A 23454-nucleotide genomic window follows, 5' to 3' on the forward strand; every position below is an offset into this window, starting at 1 on the left:
TTTTCAATAAGCATATTACAATATTACTGTATGAATGTATATCCTTCTATAAGAATACATGTATATAGTTGCAAAATCAATAGCAATCATTTACAACATTCATTTATAAGGGCAATTATGTGAAAATAATATATTGTCCGCTATATGCCATAAATTTAAGAAAACAGTAGGTTTTTGACAGTTTTTACCGGCAAAAACACGGTTTTTACCACTGTCATGTCAAAAACCAGTTTTTGAGGGCAAAAACCCAACCCTGATGTATATATATATATATATATATATATTTAAAAAAGAGGTTAGGTTTTAATAATATTTTATATACTTGGATATTTATTGTCCTTTTTAAGTTTCATTAATGATTTTAGCATACTTATAATTAAGGTACGTATCTGATTACTGCTAAAACATGATTCTGGACATTTTCGAAACTGTGTTTATTCTAAATTTAAAACTTGCTTTCTAAAAATACTTTACTTTTGTTTGTACTTTATAAGAAATACTTTACTTTTTACTAAATAAATACTATACTCAGAGCCGGATTATACCTTTCGTAGGCCCTAGGCATAGCCGTTTTTTGCCCCTCCCCTCCTTCCCCCACTCCTCCCCTCTTTTCAAAATATATGCTAAAATTTTCTTGCATATTTTTTTTAACATTTTTATTAATGTAGATTTTAATTTGTTTATCGAACTTTATCTGCAATACCGACATACTGCCGATATTGCAGTTGATATCGATAATACCATTATGATTAGTTCGATCGATACTATGTAAACACTTCACGTCAACAATACAACAACAAACCAGCAAAGAAAACAGTGAAATTGATAGTGAGATTAATTACAAGAAATATTTATACTAATAGCTTCATAGTTTTCATGATACTACTATGATAACTAAGTGAAGGAAATTAACATTGTCAAAAGCTCAAATTAAAGATAAACTTGTGAATACTTTTCCTAACGTTCACATTGCATTAAGAATATATTTGTCGATTCTTGGATCAAATGCAGAAGGAGAAAAATCTTTCTCCAGATTAAAATTGATAAAAAATTATTTGCGTGCAAGAATGAATCAAGATCATTTGGCATCGCTCGCACTTATGTCTATTGAATACGATATTTTGCGTAGTTTGGAATTCGACAGCATAATACAAGATTTCGTTGAATCCAAAAATCGCAAAAGAGTAATATATTAGATCATAAGATTCTGCAAAATAATTTATTACCGAAAAATATTATACTTTTATTTGTATTTTCATGATTTTGTACAAAATACACTTGTTGTTTTTAAAGCTAAATTACTTTCGTCAACAAATTTTTTTTCTCCCAAGTTTTTCGTAGACCCCTGAATTTCGTAGGCCCTAGGCACGTGCCTAGTGTGGCTCTAGGTTAATCCGGCCCTGACTATGCTTTAAAAATACTTTACTTTCGTTTAAAAATATTTTCCCATTATTTACTTCTTACAAAGCTGAAACAATTTTAAAACAATTTTCATTGAAAAATATTTTGGCAATTTTTTGAGACTATAAGATATGTTGTTAATATAAAGATTTATTAATATTTATATTATTTATAGGAGTTGGATAAAATATCAGAATCAAAATATGAAAAGTATAAGAATGAAAGTGATTATGATCAAGCAGGCAAAAGAAGATGTAAAGCTAATTTACGTAAATTATGCCAAGATGGAAAATTAGAAAAAATCAGAAAAATAGAAATCGATAAATGTACTAAAGAAGTCCACTATAAATTTACTGGTTTGTAGAATTTTAATCAGACTTTTTTATATAGCAAATGGAATGTAACTTTTTTTAAATGTTCAGGGTATAAGTGGAAAAAGAATGTAATTTTGTTGATGTAAAAGTGTATAAGATAAAAGAAATTGCCAAAAATACATAAAATTATTTAAGTATATATGATAGATTTCAAAAAGCTGTTTATCATTAAAAGTATATTTTGATATTTAAGTACACAATTTCGAATAACAAGTAAGTCATCTGTGAAATCTGTAGTGAAACGAAATTAAGCTTGAATCAAAGAGGCTGGTTTAAAACATCGATAGGGTTTTTTATTAAATTTTAATTATGAAAATTTAAATCAAATAGCATTATAATTCTTGCTGAAAGATTTATGTGTTTCCAACAAAGTTTTTGTTTTCAATGGCATAATTTAAATTAAAAATTAATATATTGAATAAAACATACTAAATAGTTATCAATCTTAGATCAGAACTCAAGTAATATAAATCAAATGTCTCTACTGGAATTTGAACCCTTTATCTTTCAGAAGACGTATTGCTTAAGTGTAGTGATTTGATTCCACAGAGCGAAAAACTTTTATTTTATGAGTAAATGAGCTGAAACTTTAAGTGGGCCTATTGTACGCCAGGGACCGCAGTCACAGCAAATTTTTTCCCAATCCAAGTTTTTCGACCATGGTTTTTAAAGCGTGACAGCTTTGTTTACACTTTGTCACTAATTTAGGTTGATTTATTACCTTGTTGGCCATATTTGGTACATTTTTATTGCCACCATTTTAGTTACATGCTAAAAACTAGCATAACAATGCAATTCTATCACATTTTAGGTTTACACTTACTATACTTATTTTTAATACCAAATTAACATTTCACTGAAAAAAAAAATACAATCAATCTATATTAAATATTTTCCTCGTAAATAACAGCTTTATTACTATTCGAGTTAATTTCATAAGATTATAGCAATTTACACACAAAGTATCATTTAACCGCACTGAACGTGCATTTCATCATAAACGGAAATTAGTATTAAACACATTTAAGTCACTCACATTTAAAATATGTATCTTATTTCTTTTCTACTGAATAACTTTAAGACATGTCAATGTTTTTTTTTACAATTTTAACATATGCGGGGTAATAATAAATGTATTTAATTATCGTAAAACGAATTCCTTTTCCTTATTTAATCTTGTGACGTACAAAAAATATTTTTCCCTTTGAAGCTGATGCAACTTGCTGTCTAAACAATGATGGCATTATTAAAATTTACATTAAAACTAATCAAAGCATTACTCTCTGACAAATATACCTGGGTAATCTCACTTAATTCACTACTAACCAACTTTGCAGTTCCTTAACCTTACTAAAATAGTGTAGCAAATTCATCCTAAATTTAAAGTTAATTGCGATTCTAACTCAAAAAAAGGTTTGCTTTATTTCCTTTGCACCTCTCACATTCCTGATCATGACATTAAATTTTTTACCTTTGCAACTTATCAATCCTGATCATGACATTACATTTCTTTCCTGTGCAACTTATCAATTCTGATCACGACATTATATTTCTTACCTGTGCAAATTATCAATCCTGATCATGACATTACATTTCTTACCTGTGCAAATTATCAATCCTGATCATGACATTACATTTCTTACCTGTGCAAATAATCAAACCTGATCATGACATTATATTTCTTACCTGTGCAAATTGTCAATCTTGGTCAATATTATCATCTATCTTGGCTAGAAAAAAGTAATTGAAACACATTGGCAGAACAGAAACTAAGTAGTGCTGGTTTTCATTTAATCAATTAAAAAAAAGGTATGAATTCCTATGCTTTTTTTCTTTGATAGGTTATTAACTTTCATGTACAAGATTATGAATCTTCATTTCAATATGCATTCTTGTTGACACAGCAATTTGGATTTTTCGCATGTTATTATCAACCTATTTCATATTTATGTATTTGTTTTGAATAATAAAATTCAATTAATCTAAAGTGTAAAAGTTAATAATTTTTGATGCAGGAGACACATTTTTTTTTTGTATTGAAAGTAGTTGTAGTTATACTTGAGTCAACAGAAAATTTAATCTCTTTGCCTGCCAAAGTAAGATATAAATGTCAACATAATATGTAATTTTTAGTGCAAAAAATGGATTATTTTAGATTATATTCAATAGTGTAATGTAGGTTCTATTCAATTGCACATGCAATAATTTTTTGCTAATTGCTAAATTTTCTTCAGAAGTTTTTTTTATAATTTTTGATAACTATAAATGTTCTTTGGGTACCATCTAAAATAGACAAACAAGCATCCCTGGATTAATTATTTTCATTTAACAGTTTTATTTTGCAAATTTAAATAGCAAAACAATTTCTTTTTTTTTACATTGAATTAAAATACCTAACTAAGCTATTTACTTTCCTGCATGGCTTTGTAGGGTATATAATTAGCTCTACAAACATCAGTTGTTTTGGATTGTGTGACAGTTTCAAGCACTCTCTGCTTTACGATCTTAGTATAATGCTTTGTGAAGGCGGAGCAAATGAGCCTCAAGTTTTTACTTTCAAAACACCGGCAAAGAAACCTTATGTAAAAAGGAAAAAAATTATATAAACTTTTATAAAACTGGTTTATTTTTTTTCCAACGCATATTTATTAAAGCTGATGAAATTGAACATTTAAAAAAATTTTTTAATGTTACTTAAAATTTTTTAATCAATAATATGATTATATTGTTCAATCAAATATAATTTAAACTAAAAATTATGTGTAAATCGACATTCAAAGATGCATTTTATTTTTAAAAAAATAGTTTTAAAACCACTGAAAAGTTTATTAATATATCTCCCCGAAATGATACTTATAAAAAATTTAACCAGTTGAAAATAATCCTAACAAAGGAAATACTTGTAGTAGTAATCAGTATTTAGCCTATAAACACAGATAATTTTACCAGTGTAATTATTATTTAAAAACCATGAATAAATTTTTTTCCTAAGTGGAATCTGAATAAAAAGGCAGTGATTTTAAGGGATTGTGGCTTACTTTTACAAAAAGGGTAAAGAGAGTGCATTCATTGGGATCAAAGGGCAAGCAGGGCAGACTGTCCTTCAAAAAACTCTTAGGGAGAACACAACTTATACAAATATTAAGGTGAACTATTTTATGCATGCTTTGCTTTAAAGGCATTGTTTTTTTTTTACTGACCAAGCTTTTTCAGGAAAATTTACATAATTGCTATTTCTATCTGTAGAAAACTTTAATCTCTACAAAACTATATCAAAGGAAACAGCACTCATGTTTCTTTAGTTTAGAAGAAAAATCTTTTAGCCATGTTAGGATGTTTTCAGAAGCCTGTCTAATATAATTTTTGATTCCTTGCTTGCAAGTATTTAATTCCAGCTTGCAAGTATTTAATGTGAAACTTAATGCAAAAATTTTGCCTTTTAAAACTTGCTTAAATGGTTAGAGCCTTGAAAAAAATTGTGATAATTGGTATTTTTAAAATACATTGTATAACCAATGATCATTAAGATAATTACACTATAGGAATATAAAGTGATAGTATGCTTGTGATACAATTTTAAAGGGTGTGAAAAATTTAAGAATATGGTATTTTGTCATTTTTTATTAATTTAAGAGTGTAATGTTCAACTAAAAGGTATCAACTAATTTAAAAATTTTATATCAATTTTCATCTTTATAATGTAAATTTTTTCCTGACTAAAGGGTTTTTAAAATAAAAATGTCAATTTTCCCATCTACATCAGTGTTTCTCAAACTTATGACTTTTGTGTACCCTTTCTAAATTTTTCGTAACTCTCTGTACTATGAATAAAAAAAATGAATATATTTTTTATAATAAAAAAATTGCACAAACGTTAAAAATCATAACTGGCTGTTGACACCATTAATTATTAGCTGTTAACTCAGCAAAAAATAGCCAATAGAAAAATACATAATCATAAATTTTCATGGCTAACTTTGTTTTTAAATAAAATTCTTTGAAATTTTTCGTTTGTTGCAAGATATTTTGCATAAGAATGCTTACCCCCGCTAAACTGTTTCCGTACCCTAAGGGGTATGCATATCACACTTCGGGAAACACTGATCTACATTACTGTACTACTGTAAATCACTAATACCTTCTTTTGATAAAATTTATATGTAATGCTTATTTGATTATTTTTTAGACGAAACCAGTAATGAGCAGACAAGTAGTATGGTAAGTACCCTATCATACATATTGAAATTTATACTTATCAGGTTTTATTAATAATAAGAAAAAAAATAGCTAATGGAAAATATAATACTTAATTGTTTTTTGAAACTCTCTCAAAACTAAGTGTCTTAATAGTAAGATAACTTATAGCACTGTTTGATTTAATATTTGTTTGATAGCTTAATACCCTGTTTAAGTATTACCATTTATGTTTAGCATAGTGAAATCTATTACGAATCTTCTACCTTTTAACTCTCCATTCCGTACAATATTTAAAACTAATTCTTTTTGAGAAGTTGCATTTCATTAATGGTTATGAAATTTAAATATTTGAGGAATTCATGATTTACAGACTATCTGCAGCACTGTATTGAAATATTCAAATTTGTTTGTGATTTTGACACAGTGAGGCAGAGATTATTATTGTAAAAATTGCACTTAATAAATTATTGTAAAAATTATATCTATATTCAGTAGCTTCTCCTTCTGACTTATACATATTTCTATATTTATATATATTTAGCACAATTTGCGTATTAAAAATATAATTAAGCTTTACACTAAAACTTTGCGTTTTAATTTAATTTGCTTATTAGTTTTAACAAGCTCTCTGCTTTTTCTGCACACAATTTTTTTCTCCTTTTGTTCTTAAAAAAAATCGGAATCTGCAGATACTGTGGTAAACACAGCATAGCCCATTGCTGGAGAGTATCTACTACCGGGACACTTGGGTAACACTTTTATTCAGAAGTTGCATTTTAATGATGTCTTGATGGTCTATCTTGATGTCTTGACATCATATGGTCTTGATGGCCATATGATGTCTTGAATATTTGAGAAATCAATTAATTATCAATGTCACTTTGATTACTTGAGAAACCAGTTAATGTACTAACAATATATTTATCTAAATTTATTATATATTTATATTTCCTAAATAATTGAAGCTAAATAAAATAATTATGTCTGAAAGCATTTTAAAATGGAGGTTTTATGATTTTCTTTTCTTTTCTAGTTCTTAAAAATGTTTGTTTATTCCTCTGAAGAATAATGGGAAATTCGGAAGTTAATTAATAAATAATTATTAATGCATGTATTTGAATTTTATTTATTTATATTTCTCATCAAATTCTGTTTAACTTAATATCTCAATGTGTTAAAGAAATTGCTATTGATCTTCAATTAAGCTAATTTTGTGATTACAAACATAGTATGATCCACATATATATTTCAAACTATTTATATATTATAACTGCAACAGTACTTTTTTGAAATATTTAAATTTTTTAAATAGAATAAAAGGGGATTTTTTTTAGGAAGCAAAGTAATATTTTTTTAAAATAATACAAATCAATTATTGTTTGAATTAAAATATATTTAATTTCTGTTTGTTAAATCATAGTTAACTTAATCAGTTTTTGTCTTAAAGCATTTGATAACGATTATTCTTGTGAAGGAAATATAAAATGACGTATTGGTTTTATTGAAGAAGTATATTTTTTCTTAAGATTATGTTGGCAACAAGATTAAAATGGGGCAAAATCCAGCCACAGCTTTCTTTAGTTAGGAATGTTTTCATCCAAGAATCTCACTTCTCATGTCTTCCAAAATTGGTAAAGTAATTTTTTCGTATGACGAATTCCTTGCACTTGCAATGCTTCAGGGTTTTTTTTTTTCACTCTCTTGCAATGAATCATATAATATTTGACATTTCCACGTTAACTACTTCAAAAGAGGTTTTCAAAATTCTTGACAGTCTCTCCTTCTCTAAATAATTTTTTTTATTTCTTAAATTCATTGTGAAAAAGTACCACCTACGTTTCCGAACAGAAGAAAAAACAAAAAACTATCACAACAAAATGCTAAAAATTGGAACAAATAAAGACAAAATATTGTTTATCAGGAAAATTTAGAAATAACAAGACCACCACAACCCAGAATGAGTAAAAAGAACTGAAAATTGCAATAGCTCTTGAACAAATTGGAATTTTGAAACAAACTCTCCTTATGTCATGTCTCATACTAATAACCAAATCATAAAATATTTTATTCTATTGTACTCCTTTTGCATTTTCTACACCTTATAATTACAAGTTTTTAAGTCTTTTAGTTTTTACGCAACAAAACAAAATATAACATAAAGGAAAAAAAGAATAAATTTGGAACTAATTATCAAATGCTGTTTTTTTTTATTTCACAGTATTCCCTATACATTTCTGTGTAATTTTTGATAATTTAAAATTTCTATTGAAAGTAGTTTTTGCGTTAAAAAACAAGTGTAACATTATGTTGAACGCTGAAAATAGCAGCTGTGACTTTTTCGATCTTTTAATGTAGAGAGAGTTATGTAAACAATATTAAGTTATTTTCCTCTAAAACTGATTAACTATTTTTTTTATAATTTTAACTTTCTGATATTCACTTTTACATATTTAAAATAAATTAAGGTGAAGATCAACTGCAGAAAAATCGTAACAGAATCTTAATTACTTTTTTTTGCATATTTCTGTCAATGGTTGTTTTAACTTCATGATGTTAGTTAAAAACAAATTGAAGGATGTTTTCAAAACAGTTGTAATATTTATAGGTTAACTGTTTCTCAATGAAAATATATATATATACAGGGTGCGTAGCGTTTTTAAAAAGTGCTTAAAGGTGCTTATTTTCGATTTTCATTATTTAAAAGCCCTTAAAGGTGCTTTTTTCATTGGGTGTTTTTAAAAAGTGCTTAATTTTCCCTCTTTCAAAATGAGATTTTTCCTTTACTATATTGATTTTCGCTTCAAATTATGCAAAAAGACCCAGTTCACATTGTTCTATTCAATGTTTTCGCAATTAATTCAACCCCAATCTATTTTGGCGCATTGTCAGTTTGTAGCTAATGCAAACGCCACTCGGTTTACATTATTCAAAATGTCATGATTTTTGACAATTGTCAAAAACATTGCTGCCAATCCTGCCTAATTATATTTTTTTAAAGTGCCTAAAAATATTTTTTGAGTGCTTGAAAAGTTTTTGAAAGGTGCTTATTTTTTGTTGAATAATTTGGCTATGCATCCTGATATATATATATATATATATATGTGTATATATATATATATATATATATATATATATATATATATATATATATATATATATATGGGTCATTCTCACAAAAACAGTCATTTTCATGTCCCCAGTATATTTTATGTTTGTTTTACAGCTTACGAAAAAAAAAATTCAGGGAAAGTGTCCTTCGGAATGCAAGCTAACAAAAGAATAAAAATAAAATTATCAATTTTTATTTTTTGTTTATTTTAGGTAATTAAAATATACCAATATGTCATTCCCTCACTTGTCCCCACTGCTGATTTAAAAAAAGAAAAAAATTGTTTCTGAAAAAAAATTTTTTTTTTTACAAATTCATGTTTTTTATTTCAGAATACTGAAATATAGAATTCAGAAAATCATTTTTATATTTAATTTCTGATAAAAATATTAACACAGCACTATTTTAAACTTTGTCCCCAGTGTTTCGCGTCATTCCCTCACAACAATGTTCTTATCACCTGCAATCTTCTTAGAATAAAAATATTTTAATAAAAACTTCAGAAGTTAACAACTGGCATCATAGAACAAAATTGCAGTATGTTTCCATCTTCAACTTAAAGAAGTTTGCTGTGGAATAAATTTGAATGAATCAAACCAGGTAAAATTTTTTACATTTGTCATTCCCTCATGTCATTTTTTAGAGCAAAATAAAATACAACTTCATCGAGAAAGTGGATAATTATATGTTGCTTTCTTGTATGAATATAATTGTATGTGATTGACTTCAGAAATTAATTAGGCCTAAATGTTATTTTTAAATTTCATTGAATTCGTCATTCCCTCACTAGTGTATAAAGTGAGGGAATTACGCTGAAGTGAGGGAATGATTCAAGATAAGTATATTATCAAATTTTTTTTTGTTCAATCGAGCCAGCCAATTTTATTTCCCAAACCTGTAAAAACTATTAAATATATAAGACTAAATTATAATAAATATTAGATATACTTAGTATGTTATCATTTTCAAACTTTAGGTAGATGTAACTTAGATAAAAACATGTATTAAAATAAAATATCATTCCCTCACTATTAGTGTCATTCCCTCACTTTTTAAATAGTGAAAATAATTAATTTACTTATTAATTAATTTGAAATATAAATTAATAAATTAATTTATAAAATTAATTTATTTATTTATTAAATTAATTAATTAATTATTAATTATTATAAATTAATTATTTAAAAAATTAATTAATTTAAATATTAAGTATAATTTATAGGATATATACTTTCTTTATAATGCCATTACATATTTCTATTAATATAAAAAGTTTCAGAGCTTTTTATTCACTTTACTTTTTTGGGATTTTATGAACTGAAAAATGACAGTTTTCGTGAGAATGACCCATATATATATATATAACAAAATAAATAAATAAATACAAGAAAACACGAAGAAAGTTAAGAAAAACAATAAGAATCAGAAAGCACTCTTTTTTGCGGATATAATCGTGTGGGCTGATGAAAAGATTATATCTTTTATTTTCCGGTTTTTTTAAAAAATTTCATCCTTTTTTTTAATTAGTTGTTATTTTTTTTCATTATTATTCCCCCCCTTTTTTTCATATGTCTATAATTTTCCTTAGCTTTATCTTCATTTTGAGATTATGATTTAATATAGAAAGACTCGTATGAGACATTCGAAATTACATATAGGTATAAATAGTAAGTGAAGATTTGCAGACTATAAGGAAAGTTTAAGATTTTTCCAATTCAGTGATTTGAAAGATTAAATAATCATGTTTTTTATTTTGGGCAATTTTAAGGTTCCTTACAGAAAATTTTTTCATCTTACAATTTGTCAAATGCTTTATTAAAAAATGAAACTGAAAACAAGTGCTATGGATCTGAAATGGTTACTTATTCTCTATCATTAGTAATTTTTTAAAAAATACTTTATTTTCATTATCATTTTCCTCCGATTTATCAATTGTATGCTTAATTGCCCAATAAATTTTTAGGTGTTTCTAGAAATCACTTGTCAACTGTTATTGGGCAGTGAAACATGTTTTGATGTTTTTAAACCCATCTAACTTAATAGTGATTTGTGAGGTTTTGATAGCCTTTTTATTTTTTCCTGGATGTAATTTAAATTTATTAACTTAAAGGTGCTTTTTTTTCACCTGAATCTTCAAAATATATATTAATGGTAGTGATGCAGGAGCACACGAAATATATATTTATAGATGATATATAAATCTGTGACATTGCGTCACTTAATCTTAATTTTTCTGTTGGGATCGTGACCTAAAAACTAGACCGAACCCTGACCCCTCTCCTGTGACGCCTCACTGTCTGTCGACCTTCACGCCTGTGACCTTCGGCAGCCTTTGATGTCAACACATGGTCTTTGGTTACTGTATGGTCACCGTTAGTGTTTAATTATGCTTAAATTTAAGGGGTTAGTCAACTCACTTCAGTTCGCTCCTTAAGCTAGGTTCTTTTGCTTTTTAGGGAGTTTAACTTCCACTTCTGGCCTTTTATATAAATACCGCCCATTTTTTGGAGCGGGCAGCATTCGATATTTGTTAGCATTCAAAATCTACGATCCCTTAACAGGGATTTTTCATTTCCACCCCCTCCTCTCTTTGAGAGACGGAGTATTTTTTTGTTTAATTACATGGCGGTCATTTCTCCGACCCCCTGTGGGTGCGTGAGCTGTCCGGCTCGGCTGTGCTGAAATTCTTTTTCGCCATGGATGAATCTTTGGAGGGCAGATTTTGAGAAGTAAGACTCCAGCGGCATCCCACTCCCGTGTTAAAAAAGGGATTTATGTTCCATTCTCTCACCGTTCCTGTTTTATGATACGCCAAAAATGTGGTTTTTTTAAGAAGCTGTCCATGTTAGTCTCCACTAATGCCTATCCTTTTTCAATCATGTGCCAGAAATTAGTGTGCTGATGTATTTGCGTTCCTTGTGGCAGTGCTCCTCGATGTTGTGATTCCCTGTTATCTGTTTTATTGAACCTTCTGCAGCAAAATAAAAATAAAACGAACATGTTTTTTGGGTAACCGGAACTCATTTATTCTGTTTCTTTTTCAAGAACATTAGTTATTGTTTTTCAACATTTCAGACAGCTCAAAGTAAACCTGCAACAGGTATGTGGAACTCAATTACAATGACGTATTGATCTTTTTGGTGTTTTTTACATTTTTATTTCTAAGGGTTATTGCTTGCAATCTTTTACGTACTTTTTCACTTTTGGAGTAGTCACGCGCCATAATTAACTTGTCTTTTATTTCTTTCAACCTTGTAACAAAAGTAATTAATTAACTAAATTTATAATGTTTTCCAACTAATTTAACTGCAACATTTTGTACCTCACCAATGTGTATTTTTATGTTAGTTATTGAGGCACATCGCATAAATTTAATTGTATTTTATTTTCGGCCAATTTTTTTAAATTTTAACAACAGCAACACCATGTAACAAAATCTTTCTTTTTTTTAAAAGGTAAATGATTGGATTAATGCAGCTTTAATTTCTAATGACGATTTTTGTTTCTCTAATAACGAAACTGAACATGAGGTGAGTTGTTTACTTTTTTTTTTGTATATGTATTATCTAATTATATTAATAATTGAACAAAAACTATGTCTTTAGCATAAATTAATATTCTACAACATATCAATTTTTTTTTGGATTTCATTTTTCACTTAAATAAGAATGTGCTATTTTATTTAAAAAAAATTGTAATTGTTTTCTGCTCCTTATTTTAAAGGGTCAGTTTTATTCAACATAATAAAACAAATTTCATAAGTTTTGTTCTATTTATCTACAACCTGATGAGCCCAGCATTCCATGCATTAAATTGTTTTATTTGTTTTTATCAAAAATATATAATTCTTCAAAGTATGTACTTGTGATAATGTGATATAGGAATTATTATTGTGATAATAGTTAAATCAATATAATTTTAACCCTGCTTAAATGTGCTTTTTTTTCCACCTGAATTTTAAAAATATATATTAAGGGTAGCGATAAAGGAACACCTAAAATATATATTTATGGATAATATATAAATCTCTTTATTTTCTTTCTATCAGGGGAATGTTTGGATTAATGCATCATTAAATTCTAATGACAATTTTTGTTTCTCTAATAAAGAAACTGAACATGAAGTAAGTTTGCTTTTTTCTAATTATGTATAATCTAATTATATTAAATAATTGAACAAAAACTATGAATTTAGCATAAATTAATGTACGACAACATATAAATTTTTTTTTTCGGATTTCATTTTTCACTTTAATAAGAATGCACTATTTTATTTAAAAAATTTTTTAATTGTTTTCTGTTCCTTATTTTAAAGAGTTAGTTTTATTCAACTTAATAAAACCAATTTTATAAGCTTAGTTTTTATTTATTTACAACCTGGTTAGCCTAGCAGTCCATGATTTAAATTGTTTTATTTGTTTTTATCAACAATATATAATTCTTGAAAGTATGTACTTGTGATAATAGGAATGTAAAATAAATTTTGAGAATAAAACAATATGTTGTAATGTAATAATACAATATAACAATACAATATAATAATACAACAATATAATACCCTGCTACTAATTTTCCTAAGTATCTTTCCAATACAATCTCAAAATTTTAACATAGTTTTGAAATTTGTATTCACCAAAATTATTCACACAAAATTAGGCTTTACATTAGAGCATTTAAATCATTTCAAAGCAGTTTTTTTGGTGAATTGGAATTTAATCTATTTCCATTTTAATTTATTAAAAATTCTTTATATATATTTTTTTAGGTTTATAGAAACATGTTTCAAATCAGGAATAACAAGTTTTTTCCACAGTGGAAAAATTGCCTTTTGTTCAACCAAAGTGGAAGAAATAAGAGAACTCCATTTTAAAAAGAAATATTAAAAGTTTAAACACTCTTTTTAAACAGTTCATAATTGCTATCAAGTTAAAATAATTATATTATCTAAACTATTTAATGTATCACTTTCAATTAAGAGAAAACTATAAAGCAAATTTTTTGGAAAGAAATATAAAATTAAAGAATTTTGTGAATTAAATTATTTGTAGTCCTTCAATAATTCGCATAAATAAGCAAAGTAAAACCTAATTTTAAAATTAAATAAAGACTGTGAGAATATAATTTATGAAATTTAATTATTGTTACTAAATTAGCAAATCATACACTAAACATACTCTTACTATTAATGGTATATAGGATTCACATTAATGAACAACATACAAATTTTTATAATCACACTGTTATGAATGAATACTTCAACTGCTTCTTAACTAGTTTGAAATTTTTTTTTTTTTTAAACTGGAGTAAATGTGAGAAAAGCAATGTTTTTAAAAGTGAGAACTTTTCGTTTTTATATTTAATTTGTTTAAAATTATATTCTTATAACACTTATTTCTAAACAATTTTATTGGTTATTTTTAGTTTTCATTTTGTCCAGTTTTTTTTTCTTTCCATTTTCATCCAGTGTTCTGGAACAAATAGGTTTCTTTCAAACAAAATGCCAACCCTATTTTAAGTATATACTATAAACAAAATATGAAGTTTCAAACAGATTATAAAATGTTATTTTTATCATAAGCTTATAAATACAAAAGCTATCCTCATTGATTCGACTTGTGCTCAATTAACATATAGAACTAAAAATGAACTTGATTTTCGCAATTCGATCTTCTCATGCTGAGATAATATCAGTATTTTGTAAAAAAATTACGAGAATATCAATAATAACTGAGCAACTCAAGACATCGGGATTGAAGAAAAAAAAGTAAAAATTCATTGCCATAATTGCTGAAAAAATGGTCAAAACATCACATACAATTATGATTGAATCGGCGAGAGTTCTGAACGATGAACTGAAGACTGGTGCATGATTTGAAATTTTTATGCGCATAATATATTAAAAATATTAGGTCAATTTGGAAAATTTTATTAAAACATGGTTTAAAAAAACGAGGGACTATTGTATCAAATTGATTAATTAATTTGTAACGTGATTGGCTTTCACAGTCCAATTTTAATAAAATGTGCAATATGGTGTTCTTAAAAAAAAAAAAATAACGAAAGAACATGATTTCCAGAGCAAACTAAGTTTAAAGGTTTTCATGATTTTGCAGTTTTCTTTATATTATCTAATTGAACTTCTAGCAGAAACCAGTCTTTATCAAATTTTTTAATTCTCAAATAAGAATAGAGAAATCCTTAGCATTTATTTTCCCTTTGATGGGGGAGAAAGGCATCTTTCAAATCTAATTCTAGAAGGAAAAAAAAAATATTTTGAAAATTTCTGCAGAAAAGAAAACTAAAATTTTTTACTTTTATTTTTCATTCTCAAATGAGAATTAAAAAAACAAACACTTCTTTCCTTTCTGATGCACGAGAAAGGCATCTTTTGAATATAATTATGAAGAAAAAGAATTTTTTAGAAAATTTCTGCATGAAAGGAAACAGTTTTTTACTTCTCAAAAGAAAAATCTATCCGCATGAAGGTTCTGCGACAATGTTGTGTCACAGTGAATAGAACATGGAGTATATATAAATATGTGTACATCTTTAAAATTTTTTATTTCTATTTATGGATGTGTAAAGTGATTGGCATTTATAAATCAGTTAAAAATCTTTTTTTATTTTTACGTCTCTTTTTAAGCCACATCCAAGATATAGTTCACTCTTTAATGGCAATATTAAGAATATTAATTTATTACAGTCATATAGTACTTTTGCTGGAAATAAAGAGATTAAAGATGATTCTGAGGAACCTCCTATTAAGAGTTTTAATGATATCGATATGAATAATGAAGTAAGTTGTGCTTGCTTAATATTCTAAATCATTAAGAGATTATTTCATTATTATAGCCTCATTTAATGATTAAAGTGTCCTTAAGAGATTTTCCTTATAATTGGAACTACTTTAGTCAATCAAAGCAGTTTGTTTAAAAAACAATTAATTGTATTTATTAATTTTCATCAAATAATTGTTCAAAACGGAGGAGACATATTATGTATAAAACTAAATTTCCAAAATTTATTTTTTATACTTTTAATTCATTATATACAAGTAGACAATAATTTTTTTATAATTTTAAAAAAATTAGTTATTATAAAAACTTTTATTGGGTTTAATTATAATAAACTTTTTTTTTGGGGGTGTTATTAATATAAAAACTTTTTTTTGGGGTTTTGTTGCTTTTGAAATTTTTATATTTCAATTGTTATTTTCTTTACATGCATATCCTACTTGTATGGTTTTAAAAATGTTAAAAATAATTTTGAACATTCCCTATAAAGACCTTGAATTCAAATATCGAATGAGAGTAAAAAAAATTAGCTATTATTAAAAAAATTAAACATGGAGAGTAAGAAAATTTAACCATTGTTAAAAATCTTAAAAATGGGGGTGTTAATGGCTGAATGAAACTGATTTTGAAAAAGAAGTAAAATTAAAACTTTTAATTTTCCATATAAAGGTAACAAAAAAATATTTAATTTAGATTTTAAATTTAGTACAAAAATCTATACATTTTTAAATAATGAAAAATATTTTGAATTACTTTTTGCCTTATGCTGAGAAAAGTTATTTTTTTCTAATGACAAACTCTTAAAGCAAACACTACTTTTTTTTCAAGAATTATACTTAGGTGATACATAGCTTATTTACAATCTGTGTGTTGAGTTAATATGATTTTCATGTCTGAAATTCTACAAGCTTCAATTAATCTTTTTATGTTATTCCTTTTTTGTAAATCCTTCCACTCAGCTACGACATTATACATACACACACAATTAAAATTTTGAAGCATTACAGTGTTTCCTTAGAAAATTGGCCTTTTGAAACTTTCTTTCACCTGTTTTCTGGATAACAAAAAAAAAAAAAGAAGTTTTCTCTTTTGGTATTAAATAAGAAAATTGTGCATTGGGAGAACTTGCCCGAAGGAAAATGCTTAGTTGGTTAAATTAGGCTAATATACTTTCTTCTAATATATCATTTAATTTATATGTAATAGATATTTTACATCTTGCTGAAAAAGATCATTTGTTTAATTTTTTAAGGTATATTGTACCGATGAAAATGGTTATGTTTATTTAGTTTCTGCATCTCCAGAGGAAAATATTAATGTGAGTAATTTTCACTTATAATGTAATCTTATGTTTTTTTCCCCTTAAAATATGGAATAGTAATTTGATTTTCTGATTACCTCTATTCATTGATATTGAGATTCCTAATTTCTTGCCTCCTTTTGCGATTCTTAGTATCAGTCACAAGACTGAAAACCTTTCTTTCCGGGAGGAGAAATATATATTATGTTTAGCAACAACACTTTTGATAATAGCAAATGTCCTCTGGGTATTCATTAAAAATACAAATACTTTCACTCACTCTTACTTTTTAATTATAAGATAAGCCATTTTATTTTTCCAACTAAATTGGTGATGAAAATGGAACATTAATTGATTTAACTTAGATCTTTAAGATTGGGAAGAATTAAATTGGGTGGCTGATTATTAAATCATCAGCACTTAATGCTCTGTGACATATATCAGTTTTAAGCACTTTCTGCTTTAAGGGCCTTTTCCACAATAATATAACTAAATTAGAAAGAACCAGATATCTATGCAAAATCAAAAAATCTTTTTGTTGTGGACAGGAATTTTATCTGACACCAGTTTTTAAGGCATCTCAGTTACTGGTTTTGATAGTGATAAAAGAAAACGAGAGAAGCTTCACCTTTAAAGTTGAAGGGATCTTTATAATGGTAATAGAAAACATTGTTATTTTTGGTTTTCAAAGATTTTCTGTGAGCAGCATGGAAATTCCTTTAAAATGTTTTTTAATTTTGAAAATTATCTTATTCGAGAAAATATTTATAATTTTAAATAAAAACTCTTCACAAATTCTAGAAAATATTACATTTTTTTTTTTATAAAGGAAAGGGACTACAATAAATTTTATCCTTCGACCCTTAAAACCTAGCCTTAGTTGTATGTTTATTTTTCCAAAAGTTGATTTCTAATGCTTTTTTTTAGATTGATTATAGTAACTCCAGCAGTAATACTGATTCATTGCCTCTTATGAAAGAAAACGAAGATATGAATGTAAATATAATTACTTTTTATTAAAAATTCTGATTAAATTCATACTTTGTTTATGACTAATGAAATATTACATAATGAAATCTTATTTTGGAGTAAAAAATAGATTAAGAATTCTGATAGTAATGTTGTAAATTTTTGTGTAAAGGTATGATGTAATTTGTTTAAATTTCTACCTGATTAATAAGATTAATTAAACTCTTGAGTATTTATGAATTTGGCAATCTTAAGATTTTTTGAAATAATTGATATCACATTATAATTATTAGTTAGAAAAAGTTTTTTTTCTTGTCTGTCTGTCAAATTTTTGTGCATCCTACTCGGGTGGAAATGTAATTTTTTTTTGGCGTTTTGTAAAGTTCTTTATTTTGATAACTGTAATGTTTTAGTTTGTTTCTTTTTGCTTATTATTCAATTTAAAAGTTTTTACTTTATTTATTATATGTTTGCTTTTAAATTGTTTGCTAATGTCTTTATTATTTTTCAGTTCATTACTAGTATGAGTAACTCAAGCATTAATATGGCAGCCATGCTTTCTAATGAAGCAAGTCAAGACATAAGTGTAAATTTAATTTTTTTAATTAAAAATCATAACTTAGAGAGAGAGAACTTATTGTACATAATTTTAACTATATATAAGATTTTTTATTGTTAAATAATTAAGTAAAATAATTTTGACAGTATATGTATATATTTTAAAAATAAATTTTAGATTAAAGCATTGGTTCTAGACTGTAGTAATATTTGACTCTGTAGCAAGAAAGGCCCTAACTATCATCCAAAGATTTTAAGGGACATTGGTGAGAACCACTTCAGAGAAACATGTCAACCTGCTTTATATTTTCTAATTAAATGTTATTCCTTCTAGTTGTATTAAACTATATGATTTTCCTATAGTGTAACCATTATCAGAGGTCCGACAAACATATTTGATAATTATTTTAAATCAAGCACTCAAGCATTTGATTATATAATTCACAAAAATGATTATATCCTTATGAGAGCAAAGTGGAAACACAAATTTAATTTAGGCTACAAAATAAGACCTACCAGCATATAGCCAGATATTTTTATTCTGGTAATTATTTGCATGAAATACCATTATAAGATATAATTTTAAATTTTTAAAAATTCTTTTTACTATTTTTTTTGTTTTTATATATGTTTGTATATATCTTATAATTTGCTAGATCAATTAAAAAAAGGAAACTGCTAATATATTTTTACCAATACTTATGTAATTATGAGATTATTTAGCCTGTAAGTCTCAAGAATTGAGTAAAATATTAAAATCTGTAATAGGGTCTATAAAAGAAAAAAAAGTCTTTAAGGGGAAAGGAAGTCTTTGTACTAATTTTAACAAAACAATCTTTGGTTTGTTAAAATTTGGTTCGTTAAAATTTGGTTTGTAAATATTTTCTAATTAAATGTTATTCCTTCTAGTTGTATTAAACTATATGATTTTCCTATAGTGTAACCATTATCAGAGGTCCGACAAACATATTTATCATTTTAATGAACAAAGAAAAAAGATTATGGTTTATATTCGAATAAAATTTTAACTGAAGCAAATTTATTTTTCCTTGAAGGTATTATTTAGTTTCTAGTATTGCTTAATTTTTATTCTATTTCTATTATTAGTTTATTAAATTTGTATTAGTTTTTATTCTATTTCTATTAGTTTTTATTCTATTATTGGTTTATTAAATTTATATTAGTTCTTGAAAATAACTAAATTTTTAAAAGCTTTTGTTATTAAAGATTTAGTTTAATGGTTATGACAAATCTATAAATATTTTAAAATTTCCATTTGTTATAAATATTATATTGTACCTGTTGATTTTTTTTGAAAGCTTATGATTTAATTGTTTAGAATTCTACTTTATTTTTAATCTTTTAAATTTAAAATTTTTTCTTTCTATTATGCTTTTCATAAGGCTAAGAATTTAATGGTTTTAGATTTCATTTTATTTTTCTTGATGTAGTTTTAAATTCCAATGTATTTTTTTTAATTAAGAACTCTTATTTCTTAATTTTTTTGTTCAAAGCTAAAATGGTTGTAAAGCTTCTGATTAGACACTCTTAGATATTCATTGAAAATTTTATTCAATTAGTCATGTATGTAATATTTTTCAAATGCAAAATTTAAATAATTTGTTCTGAATAAATTGTAAATATTATCAAATTTGACTATTTAATCTAAATCTTATTATCCCTACTTTATTTTGAACTATTTAGGATTTGATGGAAATGGTTGAATTGGAAAAAAATAATGCTATTGCAAGGGATAATTTACCACTGTGGAGTGAAGGTTGGACTCCCAACATTAACAGTGTAGGTAATTTTATGAAAAATTAAGAATGATTAAAATATAGCTATTTAAATTTTAAGGCATGTTTTTTAAAATTTTTTTCCTCATTGTGGGTTACTGTTGTCCTAATCAATTATTTAAACTAGACTTGTGATTTTCTTAGTGTCACTTTTTGAGGATATTTTAGTAGACTGATGAATTGTTTTTTTAATTTTAAAACTTTTTTTCATTTTAAAACATGTTTTTTTTATAAGAAAGTAATAAAGAACAGAAAATTCTACTTGCTCAAAATTCATTACTTATGCTAATAAAGGGTGGACAAATTGTTTTAATAGGAAGCAAATTATGAAGCACTAACAGACATTGACAGATAATTATGAATCACTAAGGAGAACAAACTAGTAAAAAATCATTAACAAAACCATATTTGACAATTTCGCTTTTGTATGGTACTCCGGGAATTGCAACTACTAATGCAATTAACTTCACACTTGGCTTGAAATGGGAATCTTCCTTTCATCTGGGTGCTCCAGTCTTCGGACAAACAGAAGCTGCAAATTACCTTACCATGAACCAGTGATGTATGGCAAAGATATGACCATTCACAGGCAACAAATTTCTTTGACTATACAATACCTATCAGTCCCATAGGATTTTCCATTTATTGTTTGTGACTCACTGAAAAGGTAGACTGCAAATTGCATATTAAATGATTAAGCTCTAACTTATTTTAAAGGAAAAATTAAGTTATTTTCCAATATAGCAAATTGGTTGCTATTTAATTTAGGAAGTAAATTAAGGTGGGTAAAAAATGTTATTTCACATTGACTTTAAAAAACTGCTAAAAGATGCCTTTGTAATACTCAGTGTGCATAGCTTTACAAAGATCAGTTATTTCTTCATTAACCACTGCTATTACTTGGATTTTTACCCCTTAAGCTTCATAGTCTTGTAATGATAAATAATGTGTTAATTAATTTTATTTCTTGTACCTCTATGGTACATTTTTAATCTGTTTTTGAGAAATTATTGTTAGTGTTCTCATAAATATATTGTATCAGCAAAACAAAGGAAATAAATTTAGTTTAAAATCATTATTTTAATGAAAAATATAACTGCAACAACAGCACCATCTTAAAATACAACAAAGCCTTGAATTAGTGACACTCAATGGACTGGACATAAGCATTGTAAACGATGGCATGTTGCCATATCGAAGGCATGGAAATTCCCATGAAAACTAAAATTTAATTTTCTTCAAATTTAAATATATTTTGTTGGATACCTAAATAAAATCTGAAACTTAAATTAAATATAATTAATTTAGTAATAAGAGAAAATTTAATTATATCTCTGAGAGAAAAATTGGCATTTTTTTTTTTGGTTACCCTTTTTTGTCTTAAAAAAATCAATGAATTTTCTACTATTTCCAAGGCATCCATTTCTCTCTTTTTCCTTAAAAGGAAATTTCCATTCACTCCAGTGAGGAGCATAACTGTTGATTCATTGAATGATTGGGGGGGGGGGAACTAAAGGTTCAGTTTTCATCACTTGCTTCACGAGTGAAAAATTTTCCATTATTTCAGCTATTGAAATTGTCTCTTGATTTTCGAGTCGTCACATTGCGAATACTTAATATTGTCTGTACCGGCTTTTCGTTCTGAGATGTTGTCAGTATTCTTTGGGTTGAAACTGGTGGAAGACTACCTTTTTAAAAAATTTTCTAGATCCTCAATATTTCAGGGAAATAGTATTATAAGGCCGTTTCAAATCTAAATATCATAATTTTTTTTCTTCATTATTGATATAAGAAATGAAAGGGGCCATGAAAAGATGTTAAAAGCAATAAGTTTTTATTCACAGGTGACTTTAAATTTGGGTTCTACTGTATTTAAATTTTTGCCAAATGTTGCACAATAATTGTCTTGAAAAGCAACTTTTGACTGTTGTCAAAAGTTGATTTCTATTTCCATCTTACACTGAAGAGAAATATTTGCACAAATGTTCCCTAGCAACTTGTAAGCTACTTATATATTTTTACCAATACTTATGTAATTATGAGATTATTTAGCCCGTAAGTCTCGAGAACTGAGTAAAATGTTAAAAGCTAGAATAGGGTCCATAAAAGAAAAAATCTAAAAAGGGAAGGGGAGTCCTTGTACTAATTTTTGCAATCTTTGGTTTAAATCATTTTAATGAACAAAGAAAAAAGATTATGGTTGCATAAAATTTTAACTAAAAAGATTTCTTTTTCCTTAAAGGTATTATTTAGTTTCTAGTATTGCTTTATTTTTATTATAATTCTATTATTAGTTAATTAAATTTATATTCGTTCCCGAAAGTAACTGTAATTTTTTAAAAACTTTTGTTTTTAAAGATTTAGTTAAATAGTTATGACAAAAATCTATAAATATTTTGAAACTTCCATTTATTATAAGTATTATATTGTACTTATTGATTCTTTCTATTTTTAATTTTTTTTTAAAAGCTTGTGATTAAATTGTTTGGAATTCTACTTTATTTTTAATGGTTAAGATTTAAAATATTTTCATTCTATTATGCTTCTTATGAGGCTGAAAATTTAATGGTTTTAGATTTCATTTTATTTTTCATGATATAGTTTTAAATATCAATGTATTAAGAACTTTTATTTCTTAAATATTTTTTTTTTCAAATTTAAAAGGGATGTAATGCTTCCGATTAGACACTTTTGGATATGCATTGAAAATTTTATTCAATTAGTCATGTATGTAATTTTGTTCAAATGCAAAATTTAAATAATTTGTTCTGAATAAATTGTAAAGATAATAAAGTTTGACTATTTTATCTCATTCTTATTATCCCTACTTTATTTTGAACTATTTAGGATTTGATGGAAATGGTTGAATTGGAAAAAAATGATGCTATTGCAATGGATAATTTACCACTGTGGGGTGAAGGTTGTATTCTCAATATTAACAGTGTAGGTAATTTTAT

At 26.1% G+C, this 23454-nt stretch overlaps 1 protein-coding gene across 33 annotated transcripts in view; it reads left to right on the forward strand.

Moving 5' to 3' along the window:
• LOC107449188 (uncharacterized) overlaps window positions 1–23454 on the forward strand; it is a 74409-nt gene that overhangs the window by 43341 nt on the left and 7614 nt on the right. For 15 of the 33 annotated variants that reach the window (XM_087161280.1, XM_087161283.1, XM_087161286.1 and 12 more), the window contains 11 exons: window positions 1577–1757; window positions 5962–5993; window positions 7499–7603; window positions 12537–12611; window positions 13130–13204; window positions 15784–15876; window positions 17127–17192; window positions 18102–18170; window positions 18655–18729; window positions 20406–20501; window positions 23345–23440. In XM_087161280.1, coding sequence (XP_087017406.1) covers window positions 1577–1757; window positions 5962–5993; window positions 7499–7603; window positions 12537–12611; window positions 13130–13204; window positions 15784–15876; window positions 17127–17192; window positions 18102–18170; window positions 18655–18729; window positions 20406–20501; window positions 23345–23440 — 963 coding nt within the window. The remainder of the gene's footprint in view (window positions 1–1576; window positions 1758–5961; window positions 5994–7498; window positions 7604–12536; window positions 12612–13129; window positions 13205–15783; window positions 15877–17126; window positions 17193–18101; window positions 18171–18654; window positions 18730–20405; window positions 20502–23344; window positions 23441–23454) is intronic. The other 18 variants (XM_071181586.2, XM_071181584.2, XM_087161288.1 and 15 more) reach the window with 4 other exon arrangements.

This window comes from Parasteatoda tepidariorum, chromosome 4, assembly GCF_982258835.1.
Source record: "Parasteatoda tepidariorum strain Cologne lab strain chromosome 4, Ptep-v5.0, whole genome shotgun sequence".
NCBI lineage: Eukaryota > Metazoa > Arthropoda > Arachnida > Araneae > Theridiidae > Parasteatoda > Parasteatoda tepidariorum.